Here is a 21,168-nt window from a genome sequence, read left to right on the forward strand (position 1 = left end):
CTGGAAATAGAACTGCCATACAACCCAGCAATGCCACTGCTGGGTATACACATGGAGGAACTGAGAATTGAAAGAGACACGTGTACCTCAATGTTCATCACAGCACTGTTTACAATAGCCAGAACATGGAAGCAACCTAGATGCCCATCGGCAGATGAATGGATAAGAAAGCTGTGGTACATATACACAATGGAATATTACTCAGCTATGAAAAAGAATGCATTTGAATCAGTTCTCATGAGGTGGATGAAACTGGAGCCTATTATACAGAGCAAAGTAAGTCAGAAAGAAAAACACCAATACAGTATACTAATGCATATATATGGAATTTAGAAAGATGGTAACGATGACCCTATATGCAAGACAGCAAAAGAGACATAGATGTAAAGAACAGACTTTTGGACTCTGTGGGAGAAGGCGAGGGTGGGATGATTTGAGAGAACAGCATTGAAACATGTATATTATCATATGTAAAATAGATCGCCAGTCCAGGTTCGATGCATGAGACAGGGTGCTCAGGGCTGGTGGACTGGGATGACCCTGAGGGATGGGATGGGGAGGAAGGTGGGAGGGAAGGTCAGGATGAGGAACACAGGTATACCCATGGCTGATTCATCTGGATGTATGGCAAAAACCACCACAATATTGTAAAGTAATTAGCCTCCAATTAAAATAAATTTTAAAAAAAGAACAACAACCAAAAAAAACTGGAAAAAAAATCTTTTTAATTAAAAAAATGAATAAATAAAACTGAACTAATGACTAAAAGTTCTATAACCTATGAAATGGAAATACTTTTGCAGAGGAAAACAACCAATTCAAGTATTTTCTGAGCACCCAAATGCACGGAATCTTAAAAACTGACATGTCCTTTAGATACCAAGTGGCTCTATTCCTACATTTTACAATGAGGAAATTACTCAGATTAATTAGGTGACTTGCTCCAGAACACACAATAAGTGACAGGCAGAATAAATACTAGAGCTCAGGCCTCTTAACACAGCAGTGAACACTCTTTCCCAAAATACGATATTGCCCAGTCCTTTCCTAGACAATCCGGTTGTTCTCTCATGGAACAGAAGACAGAAAGAGAAATAAAGCTGACTACATTCATGGAGGAGAAATGAGACATGAATGTATCAAATCAGAAATCATAGGTATATGCTAACTACTACATTATCGCATTAAAATAGAAAACAGAAAAAGTATGGGGAAAAAAGTATTGTTAGCCTTTTTTGCCCCTCCTGAATCATATGTTGATGAGTCACTAAAGTACTAATAGTGTGTGTGTGTAAGATATTTTTTTTCCCCTGAAGTATAATTGATATATAATATTAGTTTCAGGAGTCTGACATAGCGAGTCCATATTTTCATATACTACAGAATGATCACCATAGTAAGTCTAGTTACCATCTGTCACCCTACAAAGTTACTATAACATCACTGACTATATTCCCTATGCTGTACATTACATCCCCATGACATACACTACATCCCCATGACGTATGTACTTTATAGCTCAAAGTCTGCATGTCTTCATCTCCTCTGCCTATTTCACTTAGCTCCCACACCTTCAAGTACTATGATTGTTTAAAATTACTCCCTTGATAGAGGAACTGTGGCTCCCAAGGCATGCGGGATACAGAGAAACTGAAGATGTAGTCGATCAGATTTTGGAAATAACTACAACAGGAGGTCTGAAAAACAAAGAGGTCATTTTCATCTCATCAGTCCTAGATGAAGAGATGAAGTCCTGAGCCTTCGGAGTGGGAGCACTGACTCCGAGACCCTAGGCTACCAGAGAATTAACCCTAAGGAATATCAAATAGTGAGAACTCACACAAAGGAAATCAGCTGAATACAAAACCCAGCATCACTCAACCACAAGTAGCACCCTGTACAGGACACCACATCTAAACAACAAACAAAACAAAAATACAAACCCAATCAGCAGCACCCAGGATTACCACCTCACTCAGCCTTGCCCATCGGGGCCGGGGGGTGGGGGGGGTGGAGGGGGTGGAACCTCAGCATAATTCTCACCCAATATGAAGCTTACACAAATCCCTGGACCAACCTAAGGAGGGCAGAAACCAAAAGGAAGAAAGAATTCAACCCTGAAGCCTGGGAAAAGGAGAACTCAAACACAATAAGTTAAAAAGGCAGAGAAATACTACACAAATGAAGGAACAAACTAGAAACAGAGAAGTCCAAATAAATCAAGAGGAAATAGGCAAACTACATGAAAAAGAATTGAGAATAATGACAGTAAAGATGATCAAAAACCTTGAAAACAGAATGGAGAAAATGTAAAAATCAATTAACAAAGATCTAGAAGAATTAAAGAATAAACATAGAGACAAACAACACAATTATTGAAATTAAAAATATTCTAGAAGGAATCAACAGCAAAATATCTGAAACAGAGGAACGAATCAGTGAGCTGGAAGATAAAATGGTGGAAATAACTTCTGAAGAGCAGAATAAAGTAAAAAGAATAAAAAGAACTGAGGATAACCCCAGAGACTTCTGGGACAATATCAAACGCACCAACATTCGAATTATAGAGCTCCCAGAAGAAGAAGAGAAAAAGAATGGGTATGAGAAAAATTTTGAAAAGATTATTGTTGAAAATTTCTACAACATGGAAAAGGAAATTGTCAATCAAGTCCAAGAGGTGCAGAGTCCCATACAGGATAAACCCAAGGAGAAACATGCCAAGACACACACTAATCAAACTAACAAAGACTAATAAAACACAAAGAAAGAATACTAAAAGCAGGAAGAAAAAAGCAACAAGTAACATACAAGGGAAACCCCATACATTTAACAGCTGTTCTTTCAGCAGAAACTCTGCAGGCCAGAAGGAAATGGCAGGATATATTTAAAGTACTGAAAGGGTAAAATCTAAAACAAAGATTACTGTACCCGGCAAGGATCTCACTCAAAATAGATGGAGAAATAAAAAGCTTTTCAGAAAAGCAAAAGTTAAGAGAATTCAGTACCACCAAACCAGCTTTACAACAATGTTAAAAGGACTTATATAGTCAAGAAATACAAGAGAAGAAAAAGATCTACAAAATAAACCCCCCAAAATTAAGAAAACAGCAATAGGAACATTTATCAATAATTACTTTAAATGTAAATGGATTAAATGCTCCAACCAAAAGACACAGACTGGCTCAATGGATACAAAAACAAGACCATATATATGCTGTCTACAAGAAACCCACTTCAGACATAAAGACACATATAGACTGAAAGTGAGAGGATGGAAAAATATATTACATGCAAATAGGAAGCAAAAGAAAGCTGGAGTAGTAATCCTCATATCAGACAAAACAGACCTTAAAATAAAGAATATTATAAGAGATAAGGAAGGACTACATAATAATCAAGGAATCAATACAAGAGGAAGACATAACAATTGAAAATATCTATGCACCCAACATAGGAGCACCTCAGTACACAAGACAAACACTAACAGACATAAAAGGAGGAATTGACAGTAACACAATAATAGGAGACTTTAACACCCCACTCACACCAATGGACAGATCATCAAAACAGAAAATTAATAAGGAAACACAAGTCTTAAATGATACATTAGATGAGATGGGTCTCATTGATATCTTCAGGACATTCCATACAAATGCAGAATTCACGTTCTTCTCAAGTGCACATGGAACATTCTCCTGGGTCACAAATCAAACCTTATCCTGGGTTACAAATCAAACCTCAGTAAATTTAAGAAAATTGAAATTGTATCAAGCATCTTCTCCGACCACAACACTATAAGACTAGAAATCAATTACAAGAAAAAACACAAACCCACGGAGATTAAACAACAGGTTTAATAACCTAAAGAGACTAAATAATCAACAGATTACTGAAAAAATCAAAAGGGAAATAAAAAAATTTCTAGAAACAAATGACAATGAAAACATGACAACTCAAAACCTATGGGATACAGCAAAAGCAGTTCTAAGAGGGAAGTTTACAGCAATACAATCCTACCTCAAGACACAAGAAAAATATCAAACAGACAATCTAACTTTATACCTAAAACAACTGGAAAAAGAACAAAAAAAAAATTAGTAGAAGGAAAGGAATCATAAAGATCTGAACAGAAATAAATGAAAAAGAAACGAAAGAAACAATAGTAAAGATTAATAAAACTAAAAGCTGGTTTTTTGAGAAGATAAACAAAACTGACACTCCTTTAGCAAGACTCATCAAGAAAAAGAGAGAAGAATCAGATCAACAAAATTAGAAATGAAAAAGAAGTTACAACAGACAAAGCAGAAATACAAAGGATTATAAGAGAGTATTATGAACAACTATATGGCAAGAAAACGGATAACCTGGAAGAAAAGGACCGAGTCTTCTTCCAAGACTGAAACAGGAAGAAATAGAAATTATGAACAACCCAATTACAGGCACTGAAATTGAAGCTGTGATAAAAAACCTCCCCCAAAACAAAAGCCCAGGACCAGATGGCTTCACAGGAGAATTCTATCAAGCATTTAGAGAAGAGCTAAGGCCTATCCTTCTAAAACTCTTTTAAAAAACTGCAGAGGAAGGAATACTTCCAAACTCATTTTACGAGGCCACCATCACCGATACCAAAACCAGACAAAGACAACACAAAAAGAGAAAACTACAGGCCAAATCACTGATGAACACAGATGTAAAAATTCTCAACAAAATTTTAGCAAATAAGATTCAGCAACACATCAAAAAGATCATACACCATGATCAAGCTGGGTTTATTCCAGGGATGCAAGGATTCTTCAATACATGCAAATCAATCAATATGATACACCATATTAACAAATCAAAAGATAAAAACCATATGATAATCTCAACAGATACCGATAAAGCCTTTGACAAAATTCAGCACCCATTTATGATTAGAACTCTTCTAAAAATGGGCATAGAAGGAACCTACCTCAACAAAGTAATGGCCGTATGTGATAAGCCTTACAGCAAACATTATTCTCAATGGTGAAAACCTGAGAGCATTCCCCCTAAGATTAGGAACAAGACAAGGGTATCCACTTCCATCACCATTATTAAACATAGTCTTGGAAGTCCTAGCTACAGCAATCAGAGAAGAAAAAGAAATAAAATGATTCCCTCTACTGTGTTCTAAATTTTTTAACCAATTATTTTCACCAGCCACTTATTTATAAGTTAACTTTATAAGTTAATAATCAGAATGCTACTAAATTGAGTGACTCATATTTCCTATGCAAAAACAGAACCCTGGTTAAAAGTAGATCTTCAGTGCCAAGGTGGTGCAGAAAGTACTAGAAGAAAACACTATCCTTTATTTTGTTTAAAGATAAAATTCACATACCATAAAATCTACTTTTAAGGTATACAATTAAAAATAAAGTATGTAACTTGGTGGGTTTTGATATATTTATAAAGTTGTATGATCATCATTTATATCTGTTGATAGTTCTAGATTCAGAATATTTTCATCAGTCCAAACAGAAACTTCCATACCCACTAAGCAGTTGCTCCCAGTTACTCACAACCCCTAGCTGCTGAAAACTATCAGTCTGTGTTCTGGCTCTACAATTTACCTTTTCTGGATATTTCATATAAAGTGAATCACACAGCACGTGACCTGTGATGTCTGGCTTCCTTCACTTAGCATAATGTTTTCAAAGTTCATGCATGTTGTAGAATGAATTAGTACTTAATTCCTTTTTATGCTGAATAATATTCCACAGTATGAAAATTCTACATTTTGTTTAGCCATTCATTCAGTGAAGGACATTTGGTTTCCACATTTTGGTTATAATCAATAATGCTGCTGTGAACACAAGTGTACATGTATTTATATGGACATACATTTTCAATTCTCTTGGGTATATACCTGTAAGCCAGTAACTTCTGGCTTGTAGGTATCTCTATGCAAAACTTTTTAAGGAGGTCATTGTTTTCTAAAGCTCCTGCACCATTTTACACTCCTAATTGTATTACACATTATATATATTTATATATGCTGAGTCCAAGTTCCCATGTGAAATAAAAATTATTTTTAAATTTATAAGTTATAAAAGACTGGTTTAAACAGTGTGAAAGAGCATTTCTATTTGTCTTTACTGACGAAAACAAGAAAAATGTCTGAAGAGAAGATAGGTCAACTTTCTTAGTAAAACAGAAATATATAAAAGCTGAAATAAGCTGAGCTACTTGAGTTAAAATTTACCAGTTCAGAGATATGAACCATTCACATTTGTTCTTTGTTCTGATTAGGTTTTGATCTAAAATCTTTTGGATTCATGTTTTAAAATTAAGATAAGCATTCAGTAGCACTGCACTAAAGGTAAAAAAAAATGAGCTACAGAAAAGGTTATCTTGAAATGTCTTGCTAAGAAGGAACTAGAGGGGCAGAAAGAAAATGTTACTCAACTAATGCTAAAAATCCAATCCCTAAAAAAGGAATAAGGCTATTACTTATGGTAGGCTCACAATCCTTACTCCCACTCTCCCTAACACAGTTCTAGCCCACATGCTGCCACAACAGCTGACAAGAACACCAAAAATAATCAGGTTTTTTTCCATCAACTGCTAAGGTTGATGGAAAGGCTTGTGGGTTCTAGGCATATCAATCTATTTAGAGATTATGTCTACAGGACCATCAAATGGCCAATATAAATCACAACAGCTCTCTGTTTTCATAGAATAAGATTTCTATTTTAAATTACTTTAATCATATAGAGCAGACTGCACAGGAATCAATAGCAACTGGAAGCTTATAGCTTTTACAACCTTGTCCTCATGTACTTAAGTCTTCTTGACTTGTAGCAGATACACAGGGAATTGTTTCTAATGATGATCCAAAAAGGCAGATTTCAGGATGTTCTATGAACTGGTTCTAAATTAGGGCTCTTAATCAAGGGTCCACATATACCTTCCACAAGATATCAGTGGACAAAATCAGGGAGGGTGGGAAGCATGAATTTGACTGGGAAGAAATTATGTATTTTCATTAAACTATAACTTAGTATTTTTACTCATTTATGAGTATATAGGCAAAAAAATCATAGTAATATTGTCAGCATCTATGACTACAATTAATTAAAATCACAATACAGTTGTAGATATCTCAAAATTGCACACTCACTGCTACTTAAAGTTGTAATAATTATTAGATCTACCATTAGATCTTGTTATTTAATAATATATCAATAGAGACCTATATTACTAATTTTTACTATTTTAAGTACTTTATTTCCATATTCCTTTGCAACCTACTGCATTTTATCTTATGCGTTTAAAAACAGTATTCTATAAAAAAGAACCCTCCTACCCTATTGCTGGGAATGTAAAGAGGTGCAACCATTATTGAAACTGATGGAGGTTCCTTTAAAACCTAAAAATTGAGCTACCATATAATCTAGCAATCCCTCTCCTGAGCCATTTATCTGGAAAAGATGAAAACCCCAATTTAAAAGATGAATGCACCCCAATGTTCATAGTAGCACCATTTATAATAGCCAAGACAGAAATAACCCAAGTGCCCATTAACAGCTGACTGGTTTAAGACGATGTGATACACACACACACACATACTGGAATATTACAGCTATTAAAAAGAATGAAATACTGCCATCTACAACAATGTGGTTGACCTAAAGGTATCATACTAAGTGAAGTAAGTCAGATAGAGAAGAACAAATATTGTATATCATTTATATGTGCAATCTAAACACAAATGAATCTATATACAAAACAAAAACAGACTCGAAAACATAGAAAACAAACTTATAGTTACCAAAGGTGAAAGAGATGGGGGGGTGGGGGCGGTAAATTAGGAATATAGATAAGATACAAATTACTATACATAAAAGAGATAAGCAGCAAGGACTCACTGTATAGCACAATGAACTATATTCAACATTTTATAATAACCTACAATGTAAAATAATCTGATATATACAATATATAGATACATATATATCACTGAATCACTTTGCTGCACATCTGAAACTAACACATAATACTATAGATCAACTATACTTAAATTCTATGGTCTGTATAAATATTTAACAGTATTGTTTCAATGTTAAATTTTCTGACAGGACAATTTTAGTGAAGTTATATAAGAATACGTTTGTAAGTAGCAGATGCATGGTAAGAGGTATCATGATGTCTGTAATTATGAAACCTCCAAAAAATACATACACACACACATAAACAAGAGGCATGAGAGAGAAAAGAGAAGGAAAATATGGCAACATATTAAGAACTAGTAAACCTAGGATGAGGGATATACCAGTGATCATTGTACTACTAGGGCAATATTTCTGAGAGTTTAAAAAAATGAAGAGATAAGAGATTGTTCTAAGGAGGGGTCCAAAAGATTCAAGAAGTTCCAAAGGGATCCAAGACACAAAATGGGTTTTTTAAAAACCCTGCTTTAAACTTACTACCTTTCCTTTCATCCTTTTATATACCCTATGCTATAGACATGAAAAGACCATTTCCTTTCCACAGTACCTGAGTTCCTTACTTATGTGCTTCCTAATACTTAGAATGTGTCTAAACCTTACCTATTTTTTAATACTGAATTCAATTCAAATTTATTATACCCATAAAGCCTTCCTTGACCTATTCCAATCAAGACAAATGCTTTCCTTACCCTGAAAGCACAAAGCGCACTATTTCTAACATTACAAATAGTAATCACTTCACATTACCCTGTAAAATATATTCACAATATTTGAATTCCCAAAATATAAGCTCTCCATGAATGTTTATCAAAGGGATCAAAGGGATCCACAGATGAAATGACTACACAAATGAACGACTGCCACACAACAAATGACCTGTGTCAATCTGCCTAATTCTCTCTCTGTTACTCAATATAATGCCCAAAAACACAAGAGTTAATTTTCAGATAGCCTCAAGGCCATCTTGAGAGTCACATGACAGAGAGTGGCAGAATTAAAACTCCAGGGACACTTCCAAAAAGAGGAACAATGTCCACACCAGTTTCAACTTGGTCACAGATAATATTTAAAAAGAGTTTTACTTCTGGTACCTGTTCTTGGTAATGAAATTCATTATCTTCAATTTTCTGAATCTCTTCAAAAATTCTGTGAAAAAAGAAAATTATAATTAGAAGACATATTTAAATTTCTCATTGGAATCATTGGCAAGAAAAGAGAAGTATAAAAATAAACAGAATGCCCACATAACCTGTATATTTAACATACATTCACATGTAGAATAATAAGGGTATGGAACCAATAACAGAAATTTAAAAGTGAAAAGTATTAGTCACTCAGTAGTGTCTGACTCTTTGTGACCCTATGGACTGTAGGCTACCTGGCTCCTCTGTCTATAGGGTTCTCTAGGCAAGAATACTGGAGTGGGCTGCCATTCCCTTCTCCAGGGGATCTTCCTGACCTGGGATGGAACCTGGGTCTCCTGCACTGCAGGCAGATTCTTTTACCATCTGAGCCACCAGGGGAGTCCCTAGGTAAGTGAAGTTTAAGCAAGAAATGCCTGGAACACCATCAAGGTAGGCCTAATCCACGTCGATTGGCAGCCTGAAGGCTAAAACATACTAGGATTGACCCTTGGTCTAATTCTAATAAGTGTATATATATATATTACCTTTTCTCTGGGCCAAGCTTTTGCAGCATTTTTAAATACTGGAAGACAGTATGAGCAACCTAAAAACAAAGCATCTAATTATACTGTTGCATAAAGTGATATCTACGTAACTTAAAAACCCCTCCATTTTAATTATTTACCTCATAGAAATGTTCATAACCCTCATCAGTCAATGTAATAGAAATGCTGAACACTGAGTAAGTAGAATTTTGCTCGAATCCTGTCTCACCATTTCCACCAAAGAGTGCAAGAGCCCAGCACCTACAGTGAGGAGAAAAAATTATTCCAATCGGTATCTTGGGATTGACAGTCCACAAATGCTTCAAATTAACAAACTAGGTAGGCCTTCTATGTAAAATTTGGGAAGCCCAGACTTTGAAGCAAACATGGCTTCCAACAGTAAGTTTAAAAGTACAATTTTTTTACAAAGTACAAAGCTTCCCAAGGAATTGTAGTGCATACAGAAATGACCAGAAGGAAATAATAGTTGTATTTACTCCTTCAATGGAAACCCTAATATTATAACATAGTAAAATATTAAGTTTCATGAAGCTACAGTAATTTTTTGTTGAAGAGAACAGCATAAAATATTTAGAAGCATGTTTTCTGGAAAGCATTTCTCTCTCTCTCTCTCTTTTTTGGCCACACTGCTCAGCTTGCAGGATCTTGGTTCCCCCACCAGGGACTGAATCTGGGCCCTTGACAGTTAAAGCATGGAGTCCTAACCACTGGACTGCCAGGGAATTCCCCTGGGAGGAATTTCTCACATCTCATTTTGAATGATCTCCCAGAAGAAGCCTTAAAAAACACTTCAGATACATCCCTACTTAGAATGTTAAGTAAGCTCTTTGAGACCATCAGCTAACCTGACTGCACAGGTTATATAGGAAAAAATCAGTAAGACTATTATTTTTTCTAACTAGAATAATCCTGAAAGTCTAAAATAAGTAAAGAGGAAGCCAGAATGAAAAATTTGAAATTCTAATAAAGTACAGTAAGATTAAAAGGTTATATAAATCTAAAATCATATAACATTTATTATATAAAGAATATATTTAATTTCATTCCCTTTTTTTACTAGTAACCCTGCCCCTCGGCTTTCTTTGAATAATTTAGTACACATCAATGTTTTAAAAGTCTTTAAATTTCTCATCCACCTTCCATTCTTGCAAGGAATTACTTTAATGTGTTTTGGTCCTGATTCTAAAGTTATATTTCTATTATTTGACTAGGTAACTTAAACAAGTGCTTAAATGCTTTAGGAAACGTTCTGGCTATTTTCTAAAACACATGGCTGTTCACAGTTCCACATATTTCTATAATTTATCCACCGAATGAAGTTTTCATTAAAGTCCACCTTCTGGGGTGAGAAAGCCTGGAGATCCACAGCATTTAAAATTGACTTTATTATTGTTCAAATTCAAATTCTTGATTAGAGCTAACCTTTTATGTAATTCAGGACTCATGGTTCTATAAAACTGTTGTCTATTATTTTTCAGAGACTGCTACACTGAAAATATTTATTAAATACTTGCTTTTTTCTAAGGTAAGAAAGAATGCTGCCTTTGCCTTCATGTCCAACCAGCCAAGAGATATAATGAAGTGGTTTCACCCTTTAAAAAAAAAAGTTAAGATCAGAAATTTTAAAATATTAAGGTATAAATACCTTAATTTTACTTTAGAAAATCTTACTTCTGAGACTGATATTTGAGAATGTGGTTATAACTTGTTTTCACATAAATTCCATTAAATATGAAATTATAATTAATTTGATAGCAACAAGACAGAAACACTTGCTTCTTTGTTAAAATAAATTTTTCCCCACAAAAGCTAATTTACTGGAAGTTCATATATCTGGAATAAACATTGGGTTAAAACAAATACAGTCTATTAAGAAAAAAACAACTAGATCAAAACATATAGAAATGGTACAGTCTTTGGAAAACAGAATCATGGATGACTTTTTTCTACTTTTTAGTAGTTCTCAAGATTTCTACAATGAATTACACTTTCGTAATCAGGCAGAGGATAAACAAGGCTTTGCTAATTAAGAAAACAGAATAAGAAAATACAAAAAAGAGGAAGAATGGTGTATATATAATTCCATTTCCATAAAAAGATATGTTTTATATTTATTATTTTAATGTCTGAAGGATAAACAAGAATCTATTAATGTTAGGCATATTTGTGAGGACAGAGGAGATGCAGAGTTTTACTTTTTACTTAATATTCTTTGTCCTTAATATTACAAAAGCATACTATTTTTCTAATCAAAATTCAAAACAAATAGAATAAACTTTTAAATATGCATATGATCATTTTAACATTTTTGGGGATACTCTAACATACAATCAATGAATATTACTACTTCCTATATTATCCCTACACTAAAAAAAACAAACAGACAATACACATGTTCTCTGCTTTCTAAATGGAGGCATACTGATCTTGTTTGTTAACTTCAAGGGACTAGATTGTTAAAAGCATTTTTTACTGAACTGAGCTTAAGCAAAACACATTACTTTTCTTTCCTTCTGCTTGTGTGTCTTCTTGGGTTTGTTTTGTTGGTAATAGTTTTAGAAACTTAAGCTAACTTTTTATCAGTTCATTAGCATTTATTTCTAACGAGAGAAGCCTTTGTACCCACTTAATGATCCTAACCTTTAAAGAATTTCTTAGCTCATGTATATGGCTCCTGTAAGATAATTATAAGAATAAACTGAAATGTTTTCCTAACTTCTACAAATCTGACCTAACTCATTCCCAACTCAAGTAAGTTCTTGAGATTTATGCTGTAGTTGTATGCCACGCTCAAAATTACTTAATTTTACTTTTCACAAGATCAAACTAAATGGTCACCACTAATAAATAAATCATAAGCTAATATATATTTATACTCAATGTACTAAAGAAATTATTACAAAAGTTAGCATTCACACTGAGATACTTAATTTAAAACACTCAGGAAAAACAACTAATCCTAAGAAAACTCTAGCTTTTATATCCAGGAAGATATTAAAACATATAGCAAAGGCAAAAATCCTGAAGTAGTGGTGTCCCAGTTTATCATCTTACCTGCATTTATAAATCTGGAGTGCCCAAATTTAAACCACTCAGTATGCTTTTAAAATATGATTCTCAGTCAGTATTTAATGGAGTAAATTTGCCTTTGAAATCTTACCTGTAATGCTGCTGTTGAGGGGGAAGTGCCCATGTGATGGTCAGAGCATGGATTTTTCTAATTGGAACAACTGAACAAAGATATTTTTCAGAAGAGCAGACATAAGTGTTTCTCCACAACTTATATATACTATGTTACATGAAATTTAAAAAAATTCTATATATTTCATCCTCTAATAAGCAGGGGAAAGTTAAACACAATGCAATTATTATTTCAAGTTGCCAATTTTCCACTTTGAATACTGCAATTTTGTAAATTTCTTTTCAATTTGGTTTCACAGATAGAGAAGGCATGGATAAAAGAACTATGCAAATATGAACACCCCTAAGGATGGATCCCTTTTTGCAAGAACAGGTACATGACTAGGAATAAGGAGACCCATGGCTGAAATCTAGCTCTACTACTATCTTGCTATGTGAGTTTATAGGACTTTGAGAAAACAAACTGCATTTAACTCCTTCTGAATTGGTTATGGTATGATGAGTTGGGGTAAATTAAAGTAACTCTAAGATTCTTCCCAGTGCTACTATTCTACGATGCTTTGAAGAGAAAATCTACAGTCAGAAAAAATACAACCAAAAATAAGCTGTCTCTGGGAAGAGTCAGCTTAGTTAGAATGGAGGCAGCAGCAAATAAAGTGTGTGACAAAAGTCACTGGTCAGAGAAAACAAAGAGAAAAGAGACTGGCAACTGGGGTGAAGAAGAAGGAGAAGGGAATAATTAGCCAATTAGGAGAAACAAAAATATTTGTCATGATAAAAAAAAGTAAAGAAAGAGAAATGGTGAATTAGGAATGCTTTTGCAATATTTACTATAGGCAAACTGTTAAGCAAATTATAGCATAACCATGTAATGGCTCATTGGATGGTTATTACGAACATAATATTAAATGAAAAAAGCAAGGGACAGAAGTGTATATACTTTATAGTCTTAACTATGTTATGAAAATATAAGTATAGAGACTCGAAAGAAAATTTGCCAAAACTACTTCTCTGGATGGTAAGATTTACGGGTGACTCCCCCTACCCATTTTTTTAAACACTAAATTTGTCTCATTTAATAAAAATTAGTTTTACAGTGAAGATAAACAGAAGTTATTTCCAAAGTGTTTTCCCATCCTCTATTTTTGTCTTTAAAAGGCAAAAAAGAGCAGAATATAGATAAAATAAAGTAGGAAAGAAACAAAAAAACACCAAGAACAAGAGGAAATGAGAGAAAAATAGGAAGAAAGCACAAGACAGAGTCAAGCAGCATCAAGGTACCAGACCAATGAATCTGCTACTAGTTAGTGGCCTGCTATCTGTCACTAGTTGGATTTCCACTGTCTATCTACTTCCTTTCCAATCTAGCTGTACTTTCTGTTGTATTCTCATTTTCAAAGAAAATTGGCAGCCCCGATTAAGTTTTAGAGAATGTGCTAAAGTTATTTCAAATAGTTTTAAACCTTTGGTTCACGAACCTCTATAAAGTTTGTTAAATGCTGGTGTGTCAAATGGATCCGTTAAATGGCCAAAGTTTGGTTTGGGTAACCCACTGAAAATAAAACAAATACATTAAAATTTAATTGGCAAAAGCCTTTATAAGCAGTATTTTTAGGGATACCTAAACTGATAGGTATTTATAATCTATTCTATGTGCCCCTGGTTGAGAAGCATCCTAGGCATAAGCGAATAGATGGCAAGAAAGCCACAAAATCCTGAACTACACAAACTATTCTTAACTTCAACCCCAATAACTCAAATACTTTTAAAACTCATGGGAGACAGAAAACAATGAATTGAAGGGACCTCCCCTCCCAATATTTACTGTCTCTATCAGTCCCATTCAACTTTAGTTCTCGTCTTAGTAGAAAGCCATTTCAGAGAGAAAGTTTATACCAGAGATATTTTTTCGATACAACAAATACACACTGAGTGATTCTTAGAAATCAAGTATGGTATTAAGCACTGTGGTATTTAAAAAACTTGGATTCTTCCTTCTAAAGGCTTTGTACACAGTTGAATATACTGTTAACTAATATTTCTCCTAAACGTGGTCAATATGAAATCAGTATTAATTACCCAGAAGACTTTTTAACCTGTCTGATTAAGGAAGCAAAGTTCTTAATGAATAATATTTAAAAGAATTTTTTAAATTTAAAATTCTTATCAGGGATTGACCAACAAGACCTAGTGAATCCCTCTATACTATATGTGTTGTGCTTAGGTGCTCAGTCTTATCTGACTCTTTGTGACCTCATGGACAATAGCCCGCCAGGCTCCTCTGTCCATGGGGAGAATGGACAGAATTCTCCAGGCAAGAATACTGGAGTGGGAGGCCATCCCCTCCTCCAGGGCGTCTTCCCAACCCAGGAATCAAACCCAGGTCTTGCATACGGCAAGCAGATTCTTTACCATCTCAGCCACCAGGGAAGTCTCTCTATTTGAAACACATTTCAATCTGTCACTTGATACTTGAGGAGCTAATATTCATTTTTTATAAAAACAAACAAAACAACCCCATAATGTTGGCATGGCTTTCATTATCTTTCCTTACTTAAAAGTACTGTTAGTATCAATGGAAATTTACATTAAGCAAGATAATAATAACCAATCAGTTGTTATTACAAATTATTCTAACATTTTTAAAACTAATTTCTTTTTCATAAATTTAAAACAAATTGTCTTGGAATGAAGAACTGGAAAAGTCTAGCCTACTCACCTGATACAAGAAAAAAACAATCTGATTTCATTTAGTTTACTAAAATGCAAACTGCTAAGAGTGAGAAGAGAAACTTATTTGCTTAAGACTTAAATTTTTTGTATTCTCTGTAATAAAAAATATAACAATAAAGTATCTTTTAAATATGTGTATTATTTTTATGAATTTGAAGTGGACCAAAAAATAGCAGCTTTCTGAGCTGGAACTCTACATCCAATTTTGAATAAAAGGCAATTTGATTTAAATATATGCAACAGGCTTTTCAGGTAATATGTAAAGTGAATTATCATCTACAAGATTATTCTTTTGTGAGGGAAAAGCATTCCAAGTTCCAAACCACTGACTTAAAAAACAAACCTTCAGAACATAATTTGTTCTGAGGCAAGGGATACATGTAAGTATATGTATATTCTACGTCTCAACACAATAATACAGTTTCAAGCACGGGACACAGTAACAGAAAAGCTCTGAAGAAACATAAAATGAGGCATAAATTCTTCAGAGTTACTGCTTACTATAAATTTACAAGCTTGGAATTCTGAACTACAGAAACTATGGAAACTTGGGTATTCAAGTCAGTTTTCCCTCTCAAAGGCTGTGTTATCTTGCTGTGTTATCTAAACTACTTTAGGTCTTAATTTAATTACCCGTTTAAAAAAATAAACTAAAAGCAAAAAACAGCCTCTTTAACTCCATGATTAACTCCATGATTTATGAAAATAAATGTCTTACTTGTTTGGTATCTGAGAGAAGATTTCAGTCACCCACTTTTCCAAAGTATCCAGAGTTTCTTTGTGGAGAAGGCAGGAAGGAGACAAGAAAGGCAATGTTGTTATTAAAAGTAGAAATGCAATTAGATTTCTCATGGATCTTTAGCTATAAAACAAAGGAATACTTTAATTTGGGCATCACTTGCCACTCCTTAACCAGTAATCAGTAACAGGAAAAATAACTATTTAAGTCTTGAGATACATATAATTTAATTTTGTTGAGACTCCTTTATTCTTTCTTCCTAGTGAATTTAGAAAAAGCACACAAGTAGAAAATAAGTTTTTGCTAGGCAAGAGTGAAGGACCAAGAGATGAGAATACATCAATCACCATTCCAAAACTTACCTCCTCTAAGGTTTCTCTTAACTAACCTACACTACACTGACCCTTCTCAGCAGCTCCTCAGTACTATTATATTCCCTTTGTTTTACATCAATATACACTTGCTGAGGTCTTCTTAGGTTGATATGATTTCTATCTTCTCTCGATTCTTTTTCTTATATTTCATAGGAAATTCTTTTGAAATTTCTAGTAAAACAGGAGTTCTAAATGAAAAAGGAAATCTTTTAGTCTTATCCCAGTGATTCGTTACCATCACCATCACTGGATATTACTTGTTAGTTCCAACAGACACATGAGTTTCACTAACTCAAAAAGAGATGCCCCAGGATATATAAAACAAGATGCAAATCAGTAAGCAAGTTCTGAATTTACTCCATACTATTTATATTGATATCTAACTTGTAAATGATACAATAAATGCTGACGCTCCAAACTGACTCTAGATTAGACAAAGTTCTCTTATCAATATGTGGGACTTATTTTAGAAATTTGCAAGAGGCATTAATATACTTATATTTGCTATCACTGAAGAAAAGAATGCAAAATAATCAATACCCAGTTGAAGAAAAACACATGTTCATGACAGATTTGGAAACAAAAATTAGTTTTAAATTGCAAATTAACATTACATACTAAATACAGAATTGCCAACTTTAATAAATGTTGTAAAAGGAATTGAGATACACATTTGCAGTCTAAATGCCATATCCATAACCTTATATTCACGTCAACTTTAGTGGACTAATTTTGATTCTAAATATAAAAATGTTTTATAATTAAGTGCCAAATCAGCTCTAATCTTAATTTTGACAATGAGAGAGTAAAATTTTATAAAAGGGAGAATTACATTAAGGTGAAAAAATTTGTTTTTCAAAAAGAAATATACAAACTGAGGTATATCAAATGTGTATCAAATACACAAATATGAGGTATATCAAAATACAGAGTTCAGCAAATGACTGACTTTGAAAAGTAACCTAAGGAGACTATAATATAAAGAAAACAAAAGAAAGATACTATGATTTCTTTAATGAGAAAAGTTGATACAACATTATCTTCACTAAAGATAAAAGAAGGGAAAGTGCAGAGGTGACCAATATTTTTACATTTAAGATACTTCTGCTAGCATCACCGTGATAGGCTTCAATTAATCATGCCATTTTATTGGACCCTATGTAATGTTGAAAAAACACTGTGCCCTCTAAGAGTTTATGATTAACACAGATTACATGCAAAAGCAGAGATGATAAAGGCAGCAGCCAAATGCTGCTCAAAAGACCAATTCACAATCTATTAGTACATTAATACACTAACAATAGCCAAGAGATAAGACTTATGTCTATAAGAGAAAAACATTTGTCTGAGAATCAGATGATCTTGTGTGTCCCTGAGCTTTGCCTCTTCAAATCCTGATTTCCTTTAGTTCATATTAGGATCAACCACTAAAGTAAGTTAACAGTGCACAGCAACACTGATATGACAGACAAATCCTAAAAAAGCACTACTTTCAAGTAATTCTAAGGGCCATAGTAGACAGTATTACCTTTGGATTGAACCACTAAAGTCATGTAATGAGCAGAATAGTAACGCATCCAGAATTCTCTCAATCTAGCATGTGTATCAGTATTATTTCTTTTGGGCTCATGTTTGAGAGTTTCAGCATTTCCTATAAAAAAATGAAAAAGATTATAGATATGACTAAGTTTACTGTATTAAAAGGCTCTACACTGGTGGTGCATCCTCTGCTACTATATACAACTAAGGAAATAACCCAAGTGACTCAAAATACTGAAACAGTTTATAATAATAAGACAAAAATTCACGAGAAACAATTTCAAGGTATATTTTAACACATAAGGAATTAATCTCTAGTTAGCAATACCTCAACAACAGTACTTGCCTTATACTTCCTTTCTTAATAATTAGTCTATTAGGTTTTATCTATGAATTATTTTAGCAATATTCTGCATAATTCTTAAATATAAACCACATACAGCCAGGATGCCATATAGAGTATAGTAGTAGTAGTGGAATCACTCAGTTGTGTCTGACTCTTTGCGACCCCGTGGACTCTATGTAGCCTACCAGGCTTCACCGTCCATGGGATTCTCCAGGCAAGAATATTGGAGTGGGTTACCATTTCCTTCTCCAGGGTGTCTTCCCGACCCAGGGATTGAACCCAGGTCTTCCGCATTGGAGGCAGATGCTTTAACCTCTGAGCCACCAGGGCAGCCAATAAGAAAACAAGCAAATCACCCTTTGAATGATTGGTCTAAATGCCATTAGGCCAACTCATTCCAGATTCTACTCTGTAGTCAAGTGGATTAATATAAGGCTATAATAACTGAATTCTAACACTAAGAAACAGCCATTATGAAAAACAGACACCATTTAAACAGCTTACCAATTAAACATAATTAGGTCACAGCTCAAAAACTACTAGAGAAATCACTGCTCAATCTCTGCTGATAAAGGCAAATTCAGGTTGGGGTAGAGCACGTATTTTATAACACACTTTTATAAGAGGTTCAAATCCCACAATCCACCATTATCATATTTAAGCAAATTAACTTCTGAGTCTGTTTCTTTATCTTTAAATGGAGATTATGGTACCCAGGTTCATAACACTGTTATGACAATTGAATGGGATAATTCACACTGTGGTAGTAGAGCATCTTGCACCCAAAAAACATTTTCTAAATATCAGGTGCTATTCCTCATATATCCAACATTAAGGAACCAAAATATAGGCATATTTAACTGCTTTCTATTTGAAAAGCTACCTACCTACCTACCTACCCCAAAACATAAAAAGTACCTAACTACCTTACCTTTCCATTCTTTATAAACCCTTCATGCTCTCAATCTTTCTTTACTAGAAAATATGAAACACAATGAAGTATTTAGTCTCTTACCCCAAAAAAATTTCCCCATAGGATGTCCAGGTCTAGCAAGGCTTCCAAACAACATTTCCTTTCTGTTTGCATCAGAGGGTCTTGCAAGCTGATATTCTGTCAATTTTAAATAAATATTTTTAATAAAATTAAATTCAGTATCTTGATTTACTATCTGGAAATTCAGGCTTAAAGAACTGAAAGTAAGGAAGTAACAAAAATTAATTTTATGAATCATGTGTAGTAAGGCTGAAGTGAGAAATTCAATGATCTAGGACAAGTTCTAAGACTTAATATATTTCTGTAATTTTGGGTAGTCAATTCACCTTTCTAGAGATTTTCCTTTATTTTCAAATGCAACAGGTAGTTAATGACCTGAAAGTTTCAAGTCTAGAATATGAGAATTAAAATACTGCCTGCCATATCAGTAAACAAAGGATGTTACAGTCATCAAGCCATCACATTACAGCCGCAGAGACAGTGTGCCCTAAGGAAACTCAGTGTGAGAAAACATAGGATACTGGCCCCAGATAGCTGAGATACTATCAAAGGAATGATTTCAGTGAGTCCAGACTCTTACATCTTCCCATACATGGAAAAGCACTAAATTCCTTACCTTGAGATATCTTATTTTCTTTTATTAACAGTAATCTTTTGATGTTCCAACTACCTGGTCTCTTGTTGCAAAAAACTCCTATATATCCTGGCTCCCTGATCCCCCTTGCCACTTTGGAACAGTTTTCTCAGCATTATCTGAGATGCTGTGTCCCAGGCTTCAAGTCCTCAGAGAACCCGTCAAGTAAAACATAACTCTCAACTTTTAGGCTGTGCCTTTTTATTCAGTCAACAGATGCTATGTCCAACATTTTATTAACGAAGGTGCTAATAAAATGTTAAATCAAATTCCTTATTATCTGAGAACTTTGCCATATATATTATTTAAATTTCCTCCAAAGCCAACTATTTAGGTAATAAAGTACTAATGGTTAAAAACAATCACTTTGAAGCCAGAAATATCTTGGCTAGAATCCAAGTTCTGTAATTACTAAGCTGCACAACATTGAGGAAGTTATCTAACTTCCTAGATTCTATTTTTCATCTAGAGTATGGAGTTACTAGTACCAAGCTCAAAGGATTTTTTAAAATAAGAATTAAAAAAGATATATTTCTACACTGAACATCTACTATGCAGCAGGTACTACTAAACTAGTTGCTGGAGGTAGAAAGTTCAGAATCAAAGCAGAGTCAAGATATCAGGCTGAAGAGATAAAGAAACAATTTTTGAAAAGAGCCCTTCTAAGCCTCAGTTTCACTGCATGTCAAGGATAATGGAGGTAACAATCATAATGATGCACATAATAAGTTCAATAAATGTTGGCTATTATTACTTATAGGAATAATGGTAAGACATTACCAATGTTTAATAAGGAGAGTAACATTATCATTATCATAGATCTAGACTTCAGTTAAGTTCATTCTGGTTGTAAAAGTAGACACAGGAAAACTGATGAGGAGCCATCACTGTTATACTCGGAAAAGAGAGCAGAAACCAAAGTGGTGACAGAAGAGATGGAAAGTAGTAGAAACAAATATGAAATAACATACTTCAGTTACAAGTCATGAAGTCTAAATCAAAGAT

General features: G+C 33.9%; 1 protein-coding gene across 2 annotated transcripts in view; it reads right to left on the reverse strand.

Annotated features, from left to right (window-relative positions):
• NRDC (nardilysin convertase) overlaps nt 1–21,168 on the reverse strand; it is a 113,180-nt gene that overhangs the window by 24,289 nt on the left and 67,723 nt on the right. For both annotated transcript variants that reach the window (XM_005678436.3, XM_013962833.2), the window contains 9 exons: nt 19,551–19,646; nt 18,179–18,301; nt 16,256–16,313; nt 14,283–14,356; nt 12,824–12,893; nt 11,178–11,255; nt 9,783–9,903; nt 9,643–9,701; nt 9,065–9,119 (listed from right to left, as the gene is read on the reverse strand). In XM_005678436.3, coding sequence (XP_005678493.2) covers nt 9,065–9,119; nt 9,643–9,701; nt 9,783–9,903; nt 11,178–11,255; nt 12,824–12,893; nt 14,283–14,356; nt 16,256–16,313; nt 18,179–18,301; nt 19,551–19,646 — 734 coding nt within the window. The remainder of the gene's footprint in view (nt 1–9,064; nt 9,120–9,642; nt 9,702–9,782; nt 9,904–11,177; nt 11,256–12,823; nt 12,894–14,282; nt 14,357–16,255; nt 16,314–18,178; nt 18,302–19,550; nt 19,647–21,168) is intronic.

The sequence above is a fragment of the Capra hircus genome, chromosome 3 (assembly GCF_001704415.2).
Source record: "Capra hircus breed San Clemente chromosome 3, ASM170441v1, whole genome shotgun sequence".
NCBI classification, from domain to species: domain Eukaryota; kingdom Metazoa; phylum Chordata; class Mammalia; order Artiodactyla; family Bovidae; genus Capra; species Capra hircus.